Here is a 22,412-nt window from a genome sequence, read left to right on the forward strand (position 1 = left end):
AGACCGGCCACCGATTTCTATATATATATCTCCATCGCTCGAAGCCTCTCAATTCACAGTTACATTATGTTATCCGAAACATCATACGCGATCTCGCAATGAGTGCGTTATATTACAAAAAAATGAAGTCACATCCACAACAAGAAACGAATTAAATGGGCTGGATTTGGTGAACTTATACGCGCAACATATATACTAGTGCTAGTAGAGGCCACTGAGACTTTTGGTTAGAATGCTTCCGGTACGGAAAAATATATGGTTTTGTTTAGATGCATAAAGTTTTGGGTGTAAAGCAGTGTATCATTTTCGTTTGTATTTGATAATTATTGTCCTGCTATGGGTTAACTAGGCTCAAAAGATTCGTCTCCAAATTATAGACAAACTGTACAATTAGTTATTTTGATTAGCTATTTTTAATACTTCATGCATGCGTTAAAAGATTCGATGTGATGGAGAATCTTGTAAAGTTTTGAAATTTTGAAGGGAATACTTTCCATTCTGCCAAAAAGAATTTCTTTGTCGCCACAGGCATGCCGAACCTAATAAATAAAAGGAAAAAGTCTAAATTACTACCCTCAACTATAGCCAAAATCTGAATAACCCCCTAAACTATCGTTTGGTTTATTTTACTCCCCAAATTATGATCTTTTGTTCAAATTATCCCCTAACATAATTTATTTTTTTCATTTCTCCATGTATGGGTGGAGTTTTAAGTTGAAATTTTATAAGATGATAGTACACAACATAACACATGTTAGAAAAATATATCATAATTTTTTATCATTATTGTGATATGTTAGAATATTTAATAAAAATTAAACATTGGAGTTCAAACTTATATGAAAAATAAAGTTAAAAAATTATAAAATTTTTCTAAAATATGCATCCTGATGTCCACTGCCACCCTACAAAATTTGAGGTTAAAATTCAACTTGTGTATGGAGAAACAAAAAGAATAAATTGTATTATGGGGTAGAATGAACTAAATGACATATTTCATGGGGTAAATTGGATCAAGTTATAGTTTAGGGGTTATCAAGACTTTGGCTATAGTTGAGGGAATTAATTTGGACTTTTTCCTAAATAAAATCAGTGGTGTAGGCCAACACACACACACACACACATAGGACAAGGTTACAAGTTCAACGACCCGTATACGGTATGCCTCAAGGCTCAAAGTTTGCATCAATTGGACCTGCAAAAAAGAAGAAAAAGAAAGCTAGCGTGAATTCGTAACGACCGGCCGGCACGTCTCGTCAGCGCCTGATGATCCGGATCCAACAAAGCCTGTCCTGAGATTCTAAGTCAAGGTTGTCGCCTCCACTCGCAAGAGTATCTGAAGCTCTGAACTCTGAAGCCAGCCGGGGGTGACGACGCTTCCGCGGGGAGTAGGTGAAGGAGAGCGACGGCCGCGGCATGGATGGATGGGTCCGTTGACATCTACGGGCTATGCTGCGCGCACGTCCCCGTCGCGGTTTGGTGAGGCCTAACCACCGGGCCGCGACCTGCCGCAGAATCATCTCATCTGATCTGGCCAGGGCCAGGAGGGGCGGGAGGGCTCGGCGACGAGCTAGCCGCGAGTGGCACATGCCTTTTGAGTATGTGTCCTCACCCCTCAGTGCCTGCCGACGGCCAGCAGACGCAGCGCGACACTCGTCTCGACTCCTTCCACTGGTACAGGCTGGGTGCCATCTGCGAAGCAATCCATGGGGTGGTGAACACGCGTACTAGCTAAGTACAGTGATTTGGCCACTATTTCCAAGTACCAACGGGGAATTTCTGCTAGCTTCACGAAGCTGCGACATGTCAACAGAAAGATTCTATAGATGGCAAGCTTACACCTAAAGATCCTAGAAGAATCATTGCATGCCGTAGAAGACACCAGTGGCTAGTGTTTGTTGCCCATACTCCTTATCAACGAGCGCTGACAGATAAAGGAGAGGATCAGATCAGGGGGCGATGATCACACAGGCGTCAGGATGCAATGTCAACCCTCGTTAAGCAACACGCTACAGGCCTGGTCTTCTAAAATGTACCGAGAGACTAAGACACGGTCACCGGAAAAAGAAAAATCACTGTCAAGATGGATACTTCCCTGCGCTCGGTCGCTGTCCTGTTACCATCCGACGTGCACTCTGTACAGCGAGCAGCAACCCACCGCGGAGGCATTTGCAAAGCTAACTAGATTTGCCGTGGCATCACCATCGCCAAAAATGGATGCACCACTAGAACTGAGACCAATTTTCCACATTTGCAGAACGGCCGGTACTTCCTCATCGCTTCTCATTTACATCACTGGTTGCATTTTACACATGGTTCGTTTCCCACACATCCAAACTTCCCGTAACAACCTTTTTTAAAGGGAAAATTCGATTCATGCCACCACAACTCCGTGAAATTGGGTGTCACGTTCAAAATCATGCCACTCAATGGCATGGATTTCAACATGAGATCCAATTTCAAGAAGTTGTAGTGGCATGGATCCAACTGACCCTTTTTTAAAGGTTTTCACCGAGTAAACCAACTGTCACAGAGCTCGAAACAGTTCATCGTCCACCGCTATGATCCTGGAACCTCAGAGTATCGTGCACCTGTTGAGTCCAAGAGACGAGAAGATCCTCCTCGCAGAAGGCCACACGCGGCCGAGCAGTCCTGGCCTCTCTTCCTCGAAGGCATACTCTGATTCTCTGCTCCGACTGCCCATTGTGTCTGCATCTCTTTCAGCGCTTGTTGCCTCACCAGAGCCTTTCGCGTTATCCGAGTCCCTCCCACCCTCTGATTCTGCACCAACTTCTGATATCTCTCCGGGTTTCTTGTCGAAGAGCCCTTTGAACTGCTTCCTTGCCTTCCTTTCAGATTCCTGATTTACAAATTGTCCATCTGATGTCAGCCCCGAATTTTTAAGGGTTTGGGTTAAGGTGGCTCTATTGCACATATACCTGTTCCTTTTGTTTAAGTTTAAGAAGAGCAGCTGTAGCATCTGGCTCTGATGATTTGTCGATGGTAATCATCTGATAAATAAGCACAACACATGTAGCTTAGGGCAATGGTTCTTGCTAAAAATTAGACATGCACTTAAGTATGGTGTTACTAACCTTCTCAAAATCATTCCTTGCATCATTGAATTCCCCAAGTAACATGTAGGATGTTCCTCGCCGATAAAGAGCTTTAACATGCGCAGGATTGGCTTCCAGAACCTGCTCAAACAGTAAACGAAAATAAGCTCCCCAATTTAGCTTCAGCATCACAAAGCTTAGGGCAGTGATGTATGCTATGTGAAACAAAATGAATCAGCTAACAAATTCACGGGCTTGTGCTAGAATTTGATGTACCATGTGGAAGCACATATGTGACTGCTACTATTTTCCAGACAAATGCATAATTTTCAACCCAAGAGGGGATTAAGTAAAACTGAACATCATAATTCATAAACATACTATCAGCAGTATTTTTTTTATATACGCAGCAAATGAAATTCTTTTGATACATGCAGTAAGGAAATCCATTACAACGCTAAAGCCAAATTATCATATACGGACTATTAAGCAAAGGCACTTATTTCAAAATATCTACTAATATTTTGAGAAAAACATACCTTATTGCATGTTTCAATGGATTTTCTGTATTCGCCCATCTTCTGGTAGCAAGCAGCAACATTTAGATGTAGAGAACTCTGCATGTGTAACAAAAGAGAAGGTAAATAAATCTTTCAATATGCTTACAGGAGGAGGATGTGCCAGAAAATGGTCAATTGATCCCAAGCATCAAAATATCATGGTAGGAGTGAAGTTGGAACAGAGTATCATCATACTCTTGAATTGGCAAAGATTTTCCCCTCTTCATCATCATGGGGATGCACGTGGTTATACTCCCTAAGCACCTTCAGGGGAAATAGTTTTAAACTTGTATCAGGCAAAGAGAAAACATGTATTAATGAATATAGAACATGTACTAATGGAACATCATGGGGGACCATGCAGAGGAAAAATAATTAAAATTGCTGGAAAGACGTAGATAACAAGATCAATATCACAAAGAAAGAACAACACCTTCAATCATATGACAAATATAGCAATTCAATTAGTAAGCAGAACAAAATGTGCCTTCACCCACTATCTATATGACTACGAGAGTAAGTCAATTATGATAAACATCAATTTGCCGTATACAAATTCCAGATCCTGTGAAGGCCATACCTTATCATATTTTGCCTTTGCAAGTTCGAACTTTCCTTCTTTAAACAGTCTGTTACCCTGAGAAAGGCCTCCGATTTAGAAACAGTCAAGCATAGCAAGTACAAGTGTTTGACAGCAGATACACAATTATCCCATATCATGTAAACAAGTAATGGCTAAAATATAGGACTAAAACCACCAATAAAACCAGACTCAGTTAATGGACTAATGTAAGCTGAAAGGCTTCTATATGTTCATACTAAGAGCATCTTAAACCAACTGAACATCTTGAGAAACATTGCTTGTATGTCCTTTTAGCTAACATTCCAAATAGCAGTGATCAATTTGTCCACATAGAATGGAAAACAAGGAAGTTCTATAATTTTGATGGGCAATTCAGTTTGTTAATGTATACACAATGCAAAGATGCACTTATGACAAGCTCATAGGATACAAATTGGCAAGCAAAGCATAATTAGTTTTAGTTAGTATACCGTGTTCTTTATTTTGTCTGCCTCATCCATTATTTCTTCGAAGGTCAAGCCAGTCCAATCCTAAATTAAATTTGGAATAGTTGTCAGAAGAAAGAAGATTCAATAGTACAAACCACTTTGGTGTTAATGAAAACAAAGATGGATAAAAAGGTCCATTACCTTGGGCATTTCAAATCCAAGTAGTTCGATTTCCCACTGAACAGTAGCTCCTTCAGGAACATTTGCTGGCCTGTTGCAACCACAAGAAACATTATTCAGAAAGCTCCATTACAAAAATGGACTCTAATATAATGTTTGATACAACCTTGGGAACTTATCATATGCAAAATCTGGAGGGCAGGTGACAACAGATTTTTCACCAGGAAGCATTAGTCTAACACACATTTCAAATCCTTCAGGAACCTACAAAATGCTTTGTCAATTTGAAAATTTAACAGAAAGATTCCATTCAACTGATCATTGTATAGTGTGACAAAGGTTAATGTGATATTACTTACCAAGCCTTCTCCGGAACAGAACTCCAATGGTTCACCATCATTATCAACTCGTGTATCATAAAATACCGATTTTGATTCATCAAGGAGCATACCCTTATAATGCACTCTTAATAAGCTATCGTGAAGAGGGCAGTCCATTGGAAATTCACCTAACATTTGTAAGGAACAAAAAGAAGTACACAAGTATAACTACATAATATAATCAAAACAAAGAACAGTTAAACCATCAAAGATTAAAATGTTTTACATCCATCTGCAGGGTTTATTTAGTGAACAACCTGCAAGTTTTTATTAAACTAAAGAATAAATAACAAACCAGTTTGTCTAATTTCACATTACTAATGCTGCCCATAACCTGAATTTTGGCTGTTTTTAGTGCTATTACTCAGATTAACAGACACCATTAATAAATAAGAATAGATATACGTCAACTTGACTTGTTCGATATTGGGAAATTGGCTGGTCCTCCATGTTTGAGAAAAAAAAATTGGTTGGTGACCAGGGGCTTTCTGGTGTCCATATTAGCAAAAAATCCATAAAAATCATCTATGCAATACATAAACTTATATAAAATTGCAAAGCAGCTCAATCTCAAATTCATCTTTGAAACAGACCATAAAAACAAAGTGTTACTGTTAGCGCATGATGAACAATGGTGGATGGACTGCTTCTATTTTGCTTCTTGACATCTAGGATGAATTGACCTCTGATTTTTATTTTAATTTTTTTGCAGGCTTACTTTAGTGCATACACAATCTTTTGATGAGTTTTTTTTTTTGAAACACTGCTACATGCTGCATTCACAAAATGGGATATCAGAACCCCTGGATACAAAATCTGAAAGAAAAATATATTAAATCTAGTTAAAGTAGAAAAGCTGATGAGTAGGGATCCATTTACATTCACTCAATCCCCTTTGTCTTTTAGCTATGTAAAGGTAGCCTTTGTGTCAACAAAACCAAGTAGTAGAAAAATAGATCCCTTATTCACATTTTTTTTAAAAGTTATCTCGCACCTCACACAAATATAACACTAACCCAAATGACAGAAGTAAAAAGTTCCAGTTTTCCTTTTCCGTAGGTCCAATAGGTGAATTTTGAGAAGGGAGCGACCATTTGTACCATGATTTTGTGCAAGGTAATTTAGTTTGTTCTAGAGAAGTTATGCAAATAGGTTGTCATAGTAGACACAAGAAGAAACTTCCATCCTAACCAAAAAAACATATGAATTGAAATTGACACAAAACAGAATATTAAGGTTATCTACCTTTTCCATCGACTACTCGTCGTTTAATGAGGCGACCATCACCAAGCATGTCCCTCACCTGTTAATGCATCCAACACAAAAACTTTAAATGCAGTAGGAGAATGTGATATTTCCATAACAATAAGATATAGGTACTATTTAAAGGAAAGATTGATCTTAATCAGATAGTTCAAATGCATCAGAACTCCTCAACTCTTAGAATACCATAATCTCTCCCATCAGCCAATTTAGATATGAGAATCAGATCAATCTATTATAGCAAGAACCCTTCATGCCTGACCAATGAGCACATAAAGTGATTTTTGGAACTCAAATATTGGACAAGCATATCTGGAAATTTAGAGGTCATACCCTTGTTCCATTATTGCATTCTTTGTTTCAATCTACCCAAAAGTTATACACTATTCTGAGTCTCAAGAAACATCAGATTCAAAACCTCCTAAGCGAATGCATTTTATTAATGGAAGATCTTCAAATAATACCAATCATAAGAATCTTTAAACAAGACCGCATGATACTTTCTTTAGTGGTTAGTGGATTGTAGGTGATCAACCAACCTTCAAACACTTTAAGTTGGTGTAGGGATGCAAGCAGGCTCAATCAGTTCACCGCTCACTTAATTGGTGTTCCAAGGTATACACATGGTTAGCAAAGCAAAAGAGCTTAGGATGGGCTGATGATCAGCATGACTGGTTTGTATCTCTAGGTTGGTAGTCTAGATAGGAGTACTGATACGCTAGAGCAGTCTTGATATGAAATTATCTGCTACAATGAATGGATTAGGAGATGAATTGTGGCTCCAGTGACCTTGATCTAGAAACTCTTCAAATAATTGACATGGTGCCTTGGCCTTGCCACTCGTAACACGCCACGAAATCATTTTCATTGCAGTGCTCTGGTAGATATGATAACCTTCTAGTCAAAAACAAAGCACTACCATAATGACTAAATCATCATCAGGTATACTCTATTCTATGAAGAAACAGCCTTGGACAATCATGGGATGCCATCAAAATACAGCAGGCCTTAACATTAATTCTAATTAATAAAAAGATGCATGATCATAGCGAAAATATGGGTAACAAAATGAAACTACAAACAGCTATGACAATACCTGAATAAACTGAATCAGTTCAACATCAAAATGAACTTCTTCAAGGCCTTCAAGCTGTGGCATTAGTGAGGACTTTGTCAAATAGGTACTGCTAACAAAAATAGTCGCCTTTTCCTTGCGTGCCATTGTTCCAATACCCATCTCAAGCCCTTTAGGTACCTAAACTAGAACAGTAACAAGGATATTGCAACAAGAATTAGTTAGAGGGCAAAAAAAAAAAAAAGAACTTGAATCAAAATGAACCATATATGCTTTTACTGCCAATTAAATAAAATTAGTGTCAAGTTTAGAATTATATTATGACCAATAAGTTAGTGTAGGAGAGAATATTCGGTGTATTCCTCCAAACCCTAGAAGGGTGGGTAATATAATAGCTGTACATGGGCCTCTAGATGGGCCTAACACACAGGCCATATGGGCCACTCACATATACACCAACACCCCCCCCCCCCCCCCCCCCGCAGTCGCGAACGTAGCGACCCTGTCGCGAACGAAGTGCAAGCCGATAGCGACCCTGTCGTGAACGAAGTACAAGTCGATCTCCACATGCTTCGTCCGCTGATGCTGAACGGGGTTGGTGGAGAAATACACAGCGCTGACGTTGTCGCAGTAGACGAGCGGGCTATGGAGCTCAGCCAAGAGCTGTCGTAGCCAGGACGCCTCCGCCACGCCGTTAGCGACAGCACGTGAAGGAAGATATGGCTGGGAATAGATTGAATTGATTAGGGTGCCAAGCACGAGTACATGTACATATAGGCAAGGATGTCGAGGAATATGGGAATATCCAATCTAGGGGATACTTGTCTATCCTAATCAATCAAGAGAAATCCCAAGGGGGGGACCTAGACAGGTGCGGCACCCAACCCTAAAGGCCAACACGGCCAGCTAACCAAGGCCCATGGGCCAGCCTATACACCTCGCTAACACGCCCCCGCAGTCTGATCGTCGGCAGCGCGGACGTTCAGACTGGACCTGAACTCCGAGAACACTGAAGACGGAAGTCCCTTGGTGAAGATGTCGGCGTACTGTGACGATGTTGGAATATGCATGACGCGGACATCACCAACAGCAACACGCTCCCGCACGAAGTGAAGATCAATCTCAATGTGCATGGTGCGTTGATGCTGGACGGAGTTGGAGGACATGTAGACGGCGCTGATGTTGTCACAATAGACCAAGGAAGCACGCCGAGGAGGTGCATGTAGCTCGAGGAGAAGCTGGCGCAACCAAGTGGTTTCGGCAACACCATTAGCCACAGCACGGTACTCTGCCTCTGCACTGGATCTGGACACTGTGTTCTGCAGCTTCGACGACCATGAGACCAGGTTGTCCCCAAGGAATACCGCATAACCCGATGTGGATTTGCGAGTATCTGGACAGCCTGCCCAATCTGCGTTAGAGTACACAGTCAGCTCACCCTGCAAAGACGGCCGGAGAAGAAGTCCCAGGTGCAGTGTGCCTCGAATGTAGCGCAGGATACGCTCCAAGGCAGCAAGGTGCGGCTCACGTGGATCATGCATGTGCAAGCAAACCTACTGAACGGCATAAGCGATATCTGGCCTGGTGAAGGTGAGGTACTGCAGAGCACCGGCGAGACTCCGGAAGTCAGAGGCATCCTGAACAGGTGGACCATCAGCCGCCAGCTTGGGGTTGGTGTCCACCGGAGTAGAGCACGGCTTGCACTCGGCCATACCTGCGCGGTCCAGAATGTCAAGCATGTACTGCCGCTAAGAGAGAAGAAGTCCGGAGCCACACCGCTGTACATGCATCCCCAAGAAGTGATGGAGTTCCCCCAGATCCTTCATGCTGAACTCCTGCTGCAAGGCCTGAATGGTGCGCTGGAGGATAGCTGGTGAGGAGGCTGTGATGACGATATCATCAACATACAGGAGCAAGTAGATGGTGTCGGCGCCGCGGCGGTAGACAAACAGAGAGGTGTCTGACTTGGCCTCGACAAATCCCAAACTGAGAAGGTATGCTGCGAAGCGACTGTACCATGCTCGGGGAGCCTGCTTCAGCCCGTAGAGAGATCTGTTGAGCCAACAGACGAAATCAGGGCGTGCAGGGTCCTCAAAACCAACTGGCTGAGCACAGTAGACTGTCTCTGAGAGCGTGCCATGGAGGAAGGCGTTCTTGACGTCGAGCTGGTGAATGGGCCACCGTCGAGAGAGCGCTAGGGACAGAACAGTGCGGACGGTTGCTGGCTTCACCACAGGACTGAATGTCTCATCGAAATCCACACCTGGCCGCTGAGTGAATCCACGCAGAACCCAGCGAGCCTTGTACCGCTCCAGGGAACCGTCAGCTTGGAGCTTGTGTTTGAAGATCCACTTGCCGGTAACCACATTAGCACGCTGTGACCAAGGAACCAGATCCCAGGTCTGATTCCGCAGGAGGGCTGCATGCTCTTCTTCCATAGCCCCCCGCCAATTGGGGTCGGCGAGGGCGCTACGGAAGGTCTTCGGGACCGGAGACAAGGGAGTCGCGGTGAAGAGCGCAGGCTGCCGGAAGCCGAGTTTCGCACGAGTGACCATGCGATGCTCGTTGACGACGGGAACCACCGGCACGGCTCCCTTGGGCAGGGGAGGGGCGCCGGGGCTGACGGGAGGTGGTGGAGCCGCCCGGTCTCGCCGCGAGTAGACGCGGGCGTAGGGCTGCACCGGTGGAAGGGGACGCGCCGCCTGGCGATCCAGTCCAGGTGCAAGTGATGCGCCTGCTGGAATGGCCGGGCTGCGAGGGGCGAAGCCAGGCGGAACTGTCGGGGCCGCACGTGGCAGTGCGGCGGAGGCGTCGGGAGCCGCAGTGGCAGTGCAGCGGAGGCGTCGGAGGCCACACGTGGCAGTGCAGGGGAGAGCGCTCCAGGAGCCGCACATGGCGGTGCGGTGGTCGACGGTGCCGCGCCACCGGGAGGACTGCGCTCGGCGAGCAACGGGCTCGAGCCAACGGCAGGGCTGTGCTCGGCGAGCAATGGGCTCGAGCCAGCACAGCGGGGGGGTGTACCTGCAACCACAGGGGGGGTGTGACGGTCCAACAGGAGCCGCCACAAAGTCAGTGCTATCCAAGAACTCGAGAGCCGCCGGGGAGACAGGCTGGGGGTGCTACTCAGCAAACGGGAAGGAGGCCTCGTCGAAGACCTTGTTAGTGGCAAGGTCAAGGCAGCGATAGCCTTTGTGATGAGCAGAGTAACCCAGAAAGACGCACAAGGCTGAGCGAGGAGCTAGCTTGTGAGGGGTGGTTGCGGAGAGGTTGGGATAGCACGTACATCCGAAAACACGCAAGTGGTCGTATGTCGGCGTGGTGCCAAAGAGGACCGAGTGCGGAGTTGCGGAGTCGAGTGTTTTGGTGGGTAGCAGGTTGAGGAGGTGGGTAGACGTGGAGAGAGTTTCCACCCAGAAGGATGGAGGTGCTGATGCCTGGAACAGAAGGGAGCGAACAACATTATTAGTAGAGCGAATAATGCGTTCAGCTTTACCGTTCTGGGCGGAGGTGTAGGGACAGGACATGCGCAAGTGGACGCCATGGGTCAAGAAGAACGTGCGGGCGCTGGAGTTATCGAACTCTGCCGTTGTCGCACTGGACTGCCTTGACGGTGACGCCGAACTGGGTTTGCACGAGCGAAAAAGTGAGTGAGGGTGGTATACGTGTCAGACTTAAGGCGTAAAGGAAAAGTCCACAAATAGTGCGAGTGATCATCAAGAATGACAAGATAATATTTAAAACCCGACACACTGACAATTGGAGAGGTCCATAAATCACAGTGTATGAGATCAAAATTATTATTCGCACGAGACGATGATGCACTAAAGGGAAGGCGAACATGACGCCCAAGCTGACACACATGACAAATGGAAGACCCGCCATCGCTGGAACACGCCGGGAGGATGGACGCGAGCTTGCTGAAGGCGTCGCGACCTGGATGACCGAGGCGACGGTGCCAGAGGGAGGCGGTGGAGGTGGCGACCAGGGAGTGAGCAGCAGCCGGAAGGTGCAGCGGGTAGAGCGGCCCGGAGCTATTGCACCTGACGATCACTTTCCTGGACAGGAGATCCTTCACAGAACAACCAGAAGGGTCAAACTCCACAGAACAATTGTTATCAGAAGTAAACTGACGAATAGAAATGAGATTCTTAATAAGTGGAGGTGAAACCAGAATATTATTAAGATGTAAGGATTTGTGTAAGTCAGTTGAGCCAATTGCAGTGACAGGCAGAAGGGAACCAATACCGACAACAATAGAGGAGGGAGTGGAAGACTGGGGTGGTAGGGAGTGAGACAGGGTGGTCACATGAGGGGTCATATGAGAGGAGGCACCTGAATCAAAATACCACTCTGTGTTCTGTGGCGGGTTGAGCTTCATGGTGCTGAACGTCGAGGCGAGCGACTGCTAGTCCCATGAAGGGAGACCGGCGAGCGGGTTGTAGTAACCCGGTGCTGGTGGAGTCCATTGTCCGGCAGGCGCGGTGGGGGTCGGTGGAGGAGTCGCTTGCTGCGCGGTCAGCAGGGCCTGTTGTTGCTGCTGAGCCTGCTGCGGAGGGCGGGCTTGGGGAGGACGTGTGACTGGCCACATCTGGATAGACCCGGACCACGGGTTCCAGAATGTTGGCCAGGGCGCAGGCTGCTGCCCCCCTTGGCGCCACCGGCAGGCTGCTGGGAGGAGGTGGCGGCGTCCTTCTTGTTCCCGCCGCCACCGCGCTTGCTGCGGCGGCTCTTGGAGGGCTTCGCCTGAGCACCCCCGGAGCCAGAGCCGCCGCCGCCCTTGGAGTTGCTGGTGCCGCCAGCAGGAGAGGGCGCGGCTGTCTGCGTGGCGACGAGGGCTGTCGGTGTCGCAGCCTGATGCGCGAAGGTGAGCTCCTCCAAGCGCAAGGCCTCCTTTGCCGCGAGGAAGGAGGGGAAGGGCTGACTGCGCCGAAGATGGAGGCCGATGTTGGCGAAGCGCTCGTTGAGGCCGCGGATGAGGTTGAGGACGAGGGTCCGATCCGATACGACTTCGCCGAGGGCGCCAAGGTCAGAGGCCATCCGCTGGAGCCGCTTGCAGTAATCTGTAATGGACAGATCACCTTGAGAGAAGCCACGGAATTCGGCGTCGAGGTAGAGGGCGCACGTCTCGCGGTTACCGAGGAACTGTGTTTCCACAGCGAGCCAGGCATCGCGCGCGGAGATGGCGCCCGTGGAGATGGTGTCGGCAAGATCGTCGGAGAGGCTCCGGCGCGCGTACAGGGGAGGTAGACGCGGCGCGGCAGATTGCCGGCGCGTAGGCGCTGCTCGGCGATGGCCGGCGCGCTAGGGCAGCGGAAATTGAATCGGAGAGAAAACCCGGACTCGTGATACCATGAAGGAAGATATGGCTGGGAATAGATTGAATTGATTAGGGTGCCAAGCACGAGTACATGTACATATAGGAAAGGATGCCGAGGAATATGAGAATATCCAATCTAGGGGATACTTGCCTATCCTAATCAATCAAGAGAAATCCCAAGGGGGGGGCGCACCTAGACAGGTGTGGCGCCCAACCCTAAAGGCCAACACGGCCAGCTAACCAAGGCCCATGGGCCGGCCTATACACCTCGCTAACAGCACGGTACTCCGCCTCGGCACTGGAGCGGGAGACAACCGACTGCCGCTTGGACGACTAGGAAACAAGGTTGCCGCCCAGGAAGACGGCATAGCCGGAAGTGGAGCGGCGAGTGTCCGGACAGCCAGCCCAGTCAGCGTCGGTGTAGACAGCCAGCTCAGCAGAGGGAGAGCGGTGAAGAACCAGGCCAAAGTCAACAGTGCCACGGACGTAGCGGAGACGCTTCAGCGCAGCAAGATGTGACTCCCGGGGATCATGCATATGAAGGCAGACCTGCTGAACGGCATATGTGAAGTCCGGCCTGGTGAAGGTGAGGTACTGCAAGGCACCAGCAAGACTCCGGTAGGCAGTAGGATCAGCCACGGGATCACCCAGATCAGCAGACAGCTTCGCCTGAGTGTCGACAGGAGTGGAGCATGGCTTGTAATCAGTCATCCCAGCCCGCTCGAGAATATCAAGTGCATACTGCCGCTGGTGAAGGAGAAGGCCAGACGGGCGAGGCTCAACAGTAACACCCAAGTGATGGAGCTGCCCAAGATCCTTCATAGCAAACTCCTGCTGCAGAGAGGAGATGATGCGCTGAAGTAACTGCTGACTGGAGGCGGTGAGCACAATGTCATCAACATAGAGCAGCAGGTAGGCAGTCACATCCCCACGGCGGTAGATGAACAGAGAAGTATCAGACTTGGCCTCGGTGACCCCAATGTCAGTAAGAACGTGGCAAACCGAGAATACCAAGCCCGAGGAGCCTGCTTCAGACCATAGAGAGACTTGTTGAGCCGGCAAATCATATCCGGACGACTGAAGTCCACAAATCCCGCTGGCTGACTGCAGTAGACTGTCTCTGACAGAGTGCCATGGAGAAAAGCATTCTTCACATCCAGCTGGTGCACAGGCCATGAGCGAGAGAGAGCGAGCGAGAGGACCGTGCGCACTGTAGCAGGCTTCACCACTGGACTGAAGGTCTCATCATAGTCTATACCAAGTCGCTGGGTGAAACCCCGGAGAACCCAGCGAGCCTTGTAGCGATCCAGTGTACCATCAGCCCGACGATTATGCGTCCAGATCCACTTGCCAGTGACCACATTGCAACCAAACGGACGCGGCACGAGGTCCCACGTCTGTTTGGCAAGAAGAGACGCGTACTCTTGCATCGCGCGACGCCAGTGAGGATCCGCCAGGGCGTCGCGGACAGAGGAGGGTACCGGAGAGATCCGCGGTTCTATCTCGATGGCGGAGAGAGTCACGGGCTGAGAAGCCATCCGCCGAGTCACCATGGAATGAATATGACCAGGGTCCCGATGGATGACGGGCGGGTGGTACACTACCGGCTCGACACGAGAGCGAGACGGCTCCGGTGTAGGAGGCGGCGGCGACGGCTCCGGCGTAGGCGACGCTGGAGCCTCCGGCTGAGCGTAGCGCGCAGGTGCAGGAGGCACCGGGGCCGCGCGTGGCGCAGCAGGAGACACCGGGGCCGCGCGTGGCGTGACAGAGGGCAACGGGGCCGCGCGAGGCGCAGCAGAGATCACCGGAGGCGGTGCCGGTGTACCAGGAAAACCTGCAGGAAAAGGACAGAGAGACAAAGGTGGCTGAACCACCGGGTCAGGCGAAAACAGGGACTCCAACTCGGGGTCAGGGGAAGGTGTAGAGGAGGTGGAGTAGGGGAAATCCGACTCGTCAAACACAAGGTGTCGGGAGATGAGGACCCGGCGAGAGTTGAGGTCAAAGCATCGGTACCCCTTGTGGTCAGAGGAGTAACCAAGAAACACACGAGTCGAGCGGGGCGCCAGCTCGTGAGGAGCAGTGGCGGAGATGTTAGGATAACATGCACACCCGAAGACACGAATGTGGTCGTAGCGAGGAGGGGTACCGAAAAGAGCGTGGTGTGGAGTGGGAGCAAGGAAAACTGTGGACGGAAGGCGGTTGAGCAAGTAGGTGGCGGTGTGGAGACTCTCAGCTCAGAAGCGGAGAGGCAGAGAGGCCTGGATCAGAAGGGTGCGCATGACGTCGTTCGTCGTGCGAATCATCCGCTCAGCCTTGCTGTTCTGAGGAGAGGTATACGGACAAGACATACGCAGCTGAACACCCCGAGAGAGGAAGAAACAACGGGATGTGGTGTTGTCGAACTCACGCCCGTTGTCACACTGGACGGCCTTAATGATGACGCCGAACTAAGTGGACATCCAGGCAAAGAAGTGGAGGAGGGTGGGAAAGGTCTCAGACTTGGCGCGCAAAGGAAAAGTCCAAGAGTAATGAGAGAAATCATCAACCACCACCAGATAGTATTTATAACCAGAAATGCTGGGTACAGGAGAAGTCCACAGGTCCCAGTGAACAAGATCAAAGGCATGTGTCGCATGCGAAGAAGAAGAAGAAAAAGAAAGTCTAACATGACGACCTAGCTGGCAAGCATTACAGAGGTGCTCAGCAGGAGCCCTAGTACAAGAAACATCGGTACTATGACTGAGCTGAGCCAAAACGTCGCGGCCGGGGTGACCAAACCGGCGGTGCCAGGTGGTGGAAGACGGCGTCGCAGCAAAGGCAGCAGACGAAGAAGAAGTCGAATGCGGAGTAGCGGAAGCAGGAAGACGAAGGGTGTAAAGGGGCCCCGAGCTGTCACATCGAAGGAGCGGACGCCGAGAAGCCGAATCCTTCACAGTAAGACCAGAGGAGTCAAATTCGATGGAACAAAAATTGTCAGCAGTAAACTGGTGAATGGAAAGAAGACTATGAATCATCTGAGGAGCAACAAGCACATCGGGAAGACAGAAAGAACCATGAGCAGAACCCACGGCGGTGACAGGAAGACAAGACCCATCGCCAACCATGATGGAAGAAGGACAAGAGGGATGTGGGGGTCAGACAGAAGAGAGGATACCGGCATCTGGGGTGGTGTGGAAGGAGGCACCTGAGTCGGCGATCCACTCGGTGCTGACTGGCGGTGTCAGCCCTATGGTGCTGAAGGACTGCGCCAGTGCGGTCTGGTCCCATCCCCCAAGCCAGGTCAGTGGCTGGCTGGGCTTAACGGGTGGAGTCCAGGACGGCGCGAACAAAGGAGCATTACCGGTGAACATGGCCGCCGGCTGGAGCTGAGGACGAGGCCCCCCTCCCTCACCCTGAAACGGCCACATCGAGATGCGCCCTGACCATGGGTTGCTGAAGGATGGCCAGGGTGTACCTCTAAGGGCAGGAGCAGGAGCGGGAGCCGGAGTCGGCGTGCCCCGACGGCCCCCACCAACACCACCACCGGTGCCAGCACCTCCAGAAGCAGGGCCACCAGTACCACCACCACCACGTCCCCCCCCCCCCCCCCCCCGCCGACGTCGTCCACCACGCCCCCCCCCTCCACCCCCGGTCTGCCCGGTGGGAGGAGCACCAAGGAGGGAGGTGGCAGGCAAAGCGGAGGAAGCCGGTGGAGCAGCCACGAGCGCGGTGGAGGAGGACAAGGACGAGCCAGTTGCAGGACCCCTGGTGATCTCGAGAACGAGGTCGTCCCGGACCTGCAGGAAGGACGGGAATTGACTCTGGCGGGTGATCCATGTCCGCAGGTGGTCGTAGGTGCTGTTGAGACCCCGCAGGACATTAAGCACCAAGACCCTGTCGGGCACCGGACACCCGAGGTCGTGAAGAGCATCTGCCATGCCCTTCATCCTCCTGCAGAACTCACCAACGGAGAGGTCCCCCTGCTCGAAGGTGCGGAAGGAGGCGTCGAGCTAGAGAGCGCGGAACTCGCCGTTGCCAAGGAACTGCCCCTCGAGCGCCAGCCAGGCCTGTTGCGCGGTGCCGCCGTGAGTCCTGACGATGTCCTGGAGATCTAGGGAGATGGTCCCAAAGATCCAGGACATGGCAACGCTGTTGAGGCGCAGCCACACCACGTCCCGCGCCTCGACCGGCGTGTCAAGGAGGACGTGGTCGTCGAGGGCGTAGCGGCGGAGGGCGAGGACCTGGTCCGGCCAGTGCCCGTAGGAGGAGGACGTAGGGTCGAGGAGGACGGAGATCAACGCCTTGATGTTCTGGACGCCGGCAGCCTGGAGGTGGAGCTGGATGACCATGGGGTCGGTCGGGTCGAGCTGGGGTCCAAATCCAGAGGGCGGAGCCTGGTGGGAAGACGAAGCGCCGTGCTCGGTGAAGGGGACGACGGGCTGCTTGCCGGAGGAGGCAAGGAAGTGGTACTCCGCCTCGGCAACCCGACGAGTGAGAGCATCGGCCGCGGAGCGCTCGCGCTCCCAAGCGAGGGCAGTCGCGCGACCCGCTCCTGGGCCGCCGCAGCCTCGGACTTGCAGCGAGGAGGGTGTCGGCCGTAGCAACGCTGGCGACGATCTGCTGCCCGCGAAAGGCAGCTGTGGCGTATGGCGCATCCGCGGGGGACATCCCGAGCGCAGGCCATGCAGGAGGAGGGGCTGCATCGGCCGCGGCTACGGCGGCGCCTGCTGCCCAGGCGACGGCGGCGGCCGAGGCGGGGGCCTTGGCGGTGGCGGCGGCAGCGGCGGCGCCCCCCGGCCCCCGCGCTCGCGGCAGCGGCGGCAGGGTCGGGCAGGGGTGCTAGGGCAGCCAAGGCGGCAGCGGCAGATCTGGGCCACGCGGCCGGAACAGGGGAGGAAGGGGAGGCGGCGGTGGGAAGGGGAGGGAAGGAGGAGAGGGGAGGCGGCGCCGGCAGCCGGCCGGCCATGGCGGCGGCGGCGGCTGGAGAGGGAGGAAGAGGAGAGGCTAAACTGATACCATATAGGAGAGAATATTCAGTGTATTCCTCCAAACCCTAGAAGGGTGGGTAATATAGTAGCTGTACATGGGCCTCTAGATGGGCCTAACACACAGGCCATATGGGCCACTCACATATACACCAACAGTTAGCAGTACAGATTGTTCCACTGAATTAACTGCTAGATGTTACACAGTACATGTATATTAAAGGAAAACCCACCAGCCAAACACACATCATCCACTGTGCTACAAGCAAGCTACTAAATTTCTATATCCTTGTAAACAACTTCAAAAGAGATAATATAACATTTTATCTTCTATAGTCCTATGATTATGTGTTCTCAAAGTTGTAGAATATTCTACAATAGAAGAGTTTGAAGTACACTGTATCTTTATCCTGCTACATGCAACAGAGTTTGAAGAAACACATAATACTAATAAATCATATGTTCCTATACACGCACAAGAATGTCACTGACCTCAGATTTACCAATAGTAAAGAAATATGTCTCTTCTTTACCGGGAATAATTTCTTTTCCATCTGCTGTTCTTGCAGTTATCCTGGAAATGTTAAACAATATCTTAATTCAGATAATATTCAGGCAGGTCTTCTTAATATAATGAGGCGCACCTCTCATGCGTTTTCAAGAAAAAAATATTCAGGCAGGCAAAAAAAATTATCATAGGTCACATTTATGAAGTGTCTTCCAAAAAACTATTGTAAACAGAAATGGCAATTGCAGAGGGCAGAGAAGATAAGAATGCAGTCAAAGTACAACAAGACTGGCATATATATTAGTTTGCACCAAATACTTTAACTTCCATGGTGCTAATACCAGCTAATTGTCGAAGCCAAGGATATATTGGTCACAAGTGGGTACCCAATGGGTCCTAGGTCATTGCCTTAGTTTATTTGCAACCCCTTTTTCTTGCTTTGAAATCTGGATGAGCTCAATTGAATGAGTTTTGGGTTGACCCGATGATCCAAAGAAGGCAAAACTTGCATCCCCAACCACGTCTAAAGAGCATTTTGTACAGACACGGTGCAACAATAAATCCGAGGCATGAATCAATCCATTCCTCTCCATGCCAGAAATCCACAGTATAAGCAATCATGTTGACAATTTCTAAGCACATAGATTAAGCAACTGACACAGAGAATAAAAGCATATGAACGAATACAGCTAAAGCATGGAACGACTAGATGAGCATTCTGCAAATTCAAAATGTAAATAGTTTACCGTGCTGTTATTTCGTATGGCTCTCTAGGTGTTTCCCATCCCTTGCCTTCATCAATTATCTGCCATATTCAAAGGGGAAAAAAATTGTCACAGAGATGAAGCATCCAGCCTCACATACTAGACCACTTATTGTCCTCGGGAAAAAAACTAGACCACTTATTGAACAAACCCACAAAAAAGGAATCTAAAATGGCAGTTAAATAAATAACACTGACAAAGTTTGAAGAAGACAAGGACTATCTTAGCGGTACTCCAAGCAAATTCGAAGGAAAAAAAAAGAATTCAGAATCTGTCTAGCTGAATAATAGAGCATATTTCCTGCAATCATATGAGGAGGCTGTTCACCTTCTTTACAACCCCTAAATCCTCAGCCACAACCTGACAGAAAATAAGCAGAATGAGTAACCAAAAGTAGCAAATACATATTTTGAATCTCATTAGTTCTTCAAATGTTACGTTGGAAAGCAGCCATGAAATCAAGAAATAATTGAGACAGTGACCGCAAGAGAGAAAATCTATTTCTTTTCTACGGCGTAAACATGAGTAACCAAAAGTAGCAAATACATATTTTGAATCTCATTAGTTCTTCAAATGTTACGTTGGAAAGCAGCCATGAAATCAAGAAATAATTGAGACAGTGACCGCAAGAGAGAAAATCAATTTCTTTTCTATGGCGTAAACTTGACGAACTGAGCTTAAGTGAACCAAGTACCATAGTCAGACTAAAAATGCCTGTTTGCATGAAAAAGTTAACCTCAACAGTTTATATATTTGATGCAATCAATATTAGTCAGGAGAAGAGAAAAGCGTATCATTAAAATTGATAAACAATTTCATACGTGATGAATACAATTATGTTCTACTACTTATTTGGATATACTGGCCAAAAAACCTATATGCGAAGTTAGGGACATGTGTTGCCAGGAAAAAAAAAGGTAGACACAGTATTATTTGGGTTATGAAGATGAAAAATAATGTCATGTCAACAACCACATTAGGTACCCTGCAGCCCAGGACACTGAGCCATCACTTATATTGACAATATCTCTTTTTGTAACAAAATATTGCGTACAATTTCTGAAATCATATGTGTTGTATATAAAGTTACTAAAATAGATAAGGAAACTATTTTCCAAAAGTGATTTGACATTACTTTTTTTTTCTCGAACACGCAGGAGAGCTGCGTATCATTGTATTAATAGAAGAAGAGAGTCATACATAGACCCGAACACACACCCACACTCTAACCCTGCAAGAACTTAATCACCTATGCTTTTCAAGTAAGACCTGACCACACCACCCACTCCCACTAAGACACAACAACATTGGCCGTGTCAAAGGGCAGTCCCTTAGCACCAGCTAAACTCCACAAATGGGCTTCCTCCCTAGCCCGGGCAAGAGCCACAGGAATGCTAGGGGCAGCACCGTTGAACACACAATCATTTCTCAAGCAATCATTTAAGGAGACTAACCTTGGCTTTAAAAAAATCCAACATTTCAATCTCAAATTGAAGTTCATCATCTTTTGGAAAGCCATCAGGAGCTGCAACTGGACAATCGTCCTCAGCATAGTGAACTTTTGGTTGCATTTTGAACTGAAAAGGGAAATTGTAAGCGAAAAGCACAAAGGGACAAAAATAAATAAAAAGTACTTCCATTATTATTGACATTTGCATGTTTGAATAGTTGCATTCTCTCTAAAAATGAGTAGTGTCTTCTTTATTTTTATTAGAATAAAATTGTTTATATCAATTAAAAGGTTTTAGCCAGTTCAAAAGAAATACCATAGCAATTTCACCCTTCAGCATTGTTGGGAAGCCTTCAGCAAAGCCTAGGATCATCTTGCTCTTCCCTAAGACAAACCTGAGAGGAATTCCTTTACCTGTAAATTATAAGAATAAAAGAGAAGATGATTTAAATTGCATCTCTAATTGAATTGACTACTCATATAGATGTGGCAAATATTTGAGGCGCAAAATTCATGTAACTATATTTTTCTCTCTCAAATCGCATACATGCCAACAAAAACAGCAAAACAGGATGTTTGCAACATAAAATCTAGAATCATAATTGTGCTATGAAAAGAAAAATAAACTCTCTAGCCCTTTGCGACTGAGAAATTGTCAGAAATTGAAGCAAGATACCTCATCTCAGAGCAGAAGGGAAAGCAAACTATAATTAATATGAAAAAAGATATGGAAGCTACAAAATTTTAATAAAATAAGAATTTCTAAACTCAAGGTTATCTCCATGATTCAGTGCAAAATATTTGCAGTATATACATAAGGTGAAAAGTGCAGAAAGATATTGCATTACCTCCATGCTCTCTTCTTGTAGAATTGACAATAGTACCATCCATTGTCCGGGTAGTGCAATGAATTATAACCTGCGCAATTGTTACAAATGAGCAATATTTTACCCACTTAAAATTCCATATGCCTATAATCGCAAAAACAGGACTGTCTTAAAACCATTATGAGGGCCAGGAAAAAGTGCAGTCATGAACAATGTAAACTCACTCGTCCTAAATGAAAAAGAAAAGATTCTATTATATGTAAGCTGTATGAGAACATTTCAGCAAAAGAGTTTCACTTAACCATTAGAACAAGTTTTGTTAACATTGACAGAGCATTAATTAATAGGAAGGGGAGATTGCAGGTGGACGTTGTAACCTGATCGCCGTCCACAGGGGTAGCATCTCCGCTCCCAGACCGTAGGAGCCCCTTCATCAAGCTCCCAGGGGTGAGTTTCTTCCTCCTACCGCACAACACAAACATCGCGTCATCACAAGCAAGCAGCAGCAGTTCAACCAACGAATGGAAAAGCTGAATTGCGAAATAATAATATATCCGGAAACAAAAACACAAAACTAAGTTGCGCAATTGGACTTCGCGTACTTCGGAATCCGGGGGGCGGGCAGGGACTGACCTCTTCTCGGCCGCCTCCTCGGCGGGTGACTTCTTCTTCGCGGGCGGCGGGAGTTCGGCGCCGTCGTCGGCCATGGCCGAAGCTAGCTCCCGGAGGATGTGCTCGCCGGCCGCCGCCGCCGCGTCGAAACGAGGGGGAAGAGGCAGGCCAAGGGTTCGATCTCTTCGCGCAATCAAGGGCTCCGTGTGCGAGCGTCGCTGCGCATTAATGGCCGGCAGGCGGAGCAGTTGCGGTAGCGGTAGCGGCAGCGCTGCTCACCTAGCGACTCCTAGGGTCGAGGCGGGTGGATGGTGGTGGTGGTGGACTCGCCGGGGTCGCCGGCGGAGAGTCCAACGAAGCTTCGCTCGCTGCTGGCCAGCTTTGACTTGGGTCGCGCGGTCCAGTGGGCCCTGCTTCTCTTCAGCATGGGCCGTTGGGCCTCCCG

General features: G+C 48.5%; 1 protein-coding gene across 1 annotated transcript; it reads right to left on the reverse strand.

Moving 5' to 3' along the window:
• Nucleotides 1–2,232: 2,232 nt before the first annotated feature.
• LOC120652261 (peptidyl-prolyl cis-trans isomerase PASTICCINO1-like) lies at nt 2,233–22,317 on the reverse strand. Its single transcript, XM_039930024.1, has 21 exons — nt 21,989–22,317; nt 21,733–21,817; nt 21,377–21,446; nt 20,845–20,942; nt 20,533–20,655; nt 19,406–19,438; nt 19,061–19,119; nt 18,299–18,380; nt 7,547–7,705; nt 6,433–6,490; nt 5,167–5,315; nt 4,974–5,071; nt 4,829–4,898; nt 4,670–4,729; nt 4,197–4,253; nt 3,812–3,880; nt 3,596–3,673; nt 3,096–3,197; nt 2,940–3,011; nt 2,493–2,860; nt 2,233–2,350 (listed from the first exon to the last, which is right to left on the reverse strand). The coding sequence occupies exons 1-20, from the start codon at nt 22,060–22,062 to the stop codon at nt 2,576–2,578; spliced, it is 1,881 nt and encodes a 626-aa protein (XP_039785958.1). The 5' UTR covers nt 22,063–22,317; the 3' UTR covers nt 2,233–2,350; nt 2,493–2,575.
• Between the last annotated feature and the right edge of the window lie 95 nt (nt 22,318–22,412).

The sequence above is a fragment of the Panicum virgatum genome, chromosome 9K (genome assembly GCF_016808335.1).
Source record: "Panicum virgatum strain AP13 chromosome 9K, P.virgatum_v5, whole genome shotgun sequence".
NCBI lineage: Eukaryota > Viridiplantae > Streptophyta > Magnoliopsida > Poales > Poaceae > Panicum > Panicum virgatum.

Excerpts from the sequence above, each read along its gene's own strand:
- LOC120652261 (XM_039930024.1), bottom strand. The coding sequence starts at position 22,062 with ATGGCCGACGACGGCGCCGAACTCCCGCCGCCCGCGAAGAAGAAGTCA. Across the intron at positions 5,316-6,432 it reads ACGAGTAGTCGATGGAAAAG|GTGAATTTCCAATGGACTGC; the intron begins GTAGATAACCTT and ends TACAAATGTTAG. Across the intron at positions 3,012-3,095 it reads CAAGGAATGATTTTGAGAAG|ATGATTACCATCGACAAATC; the intron begins GTTAGTAACACC and ends CTTATTTATCAG.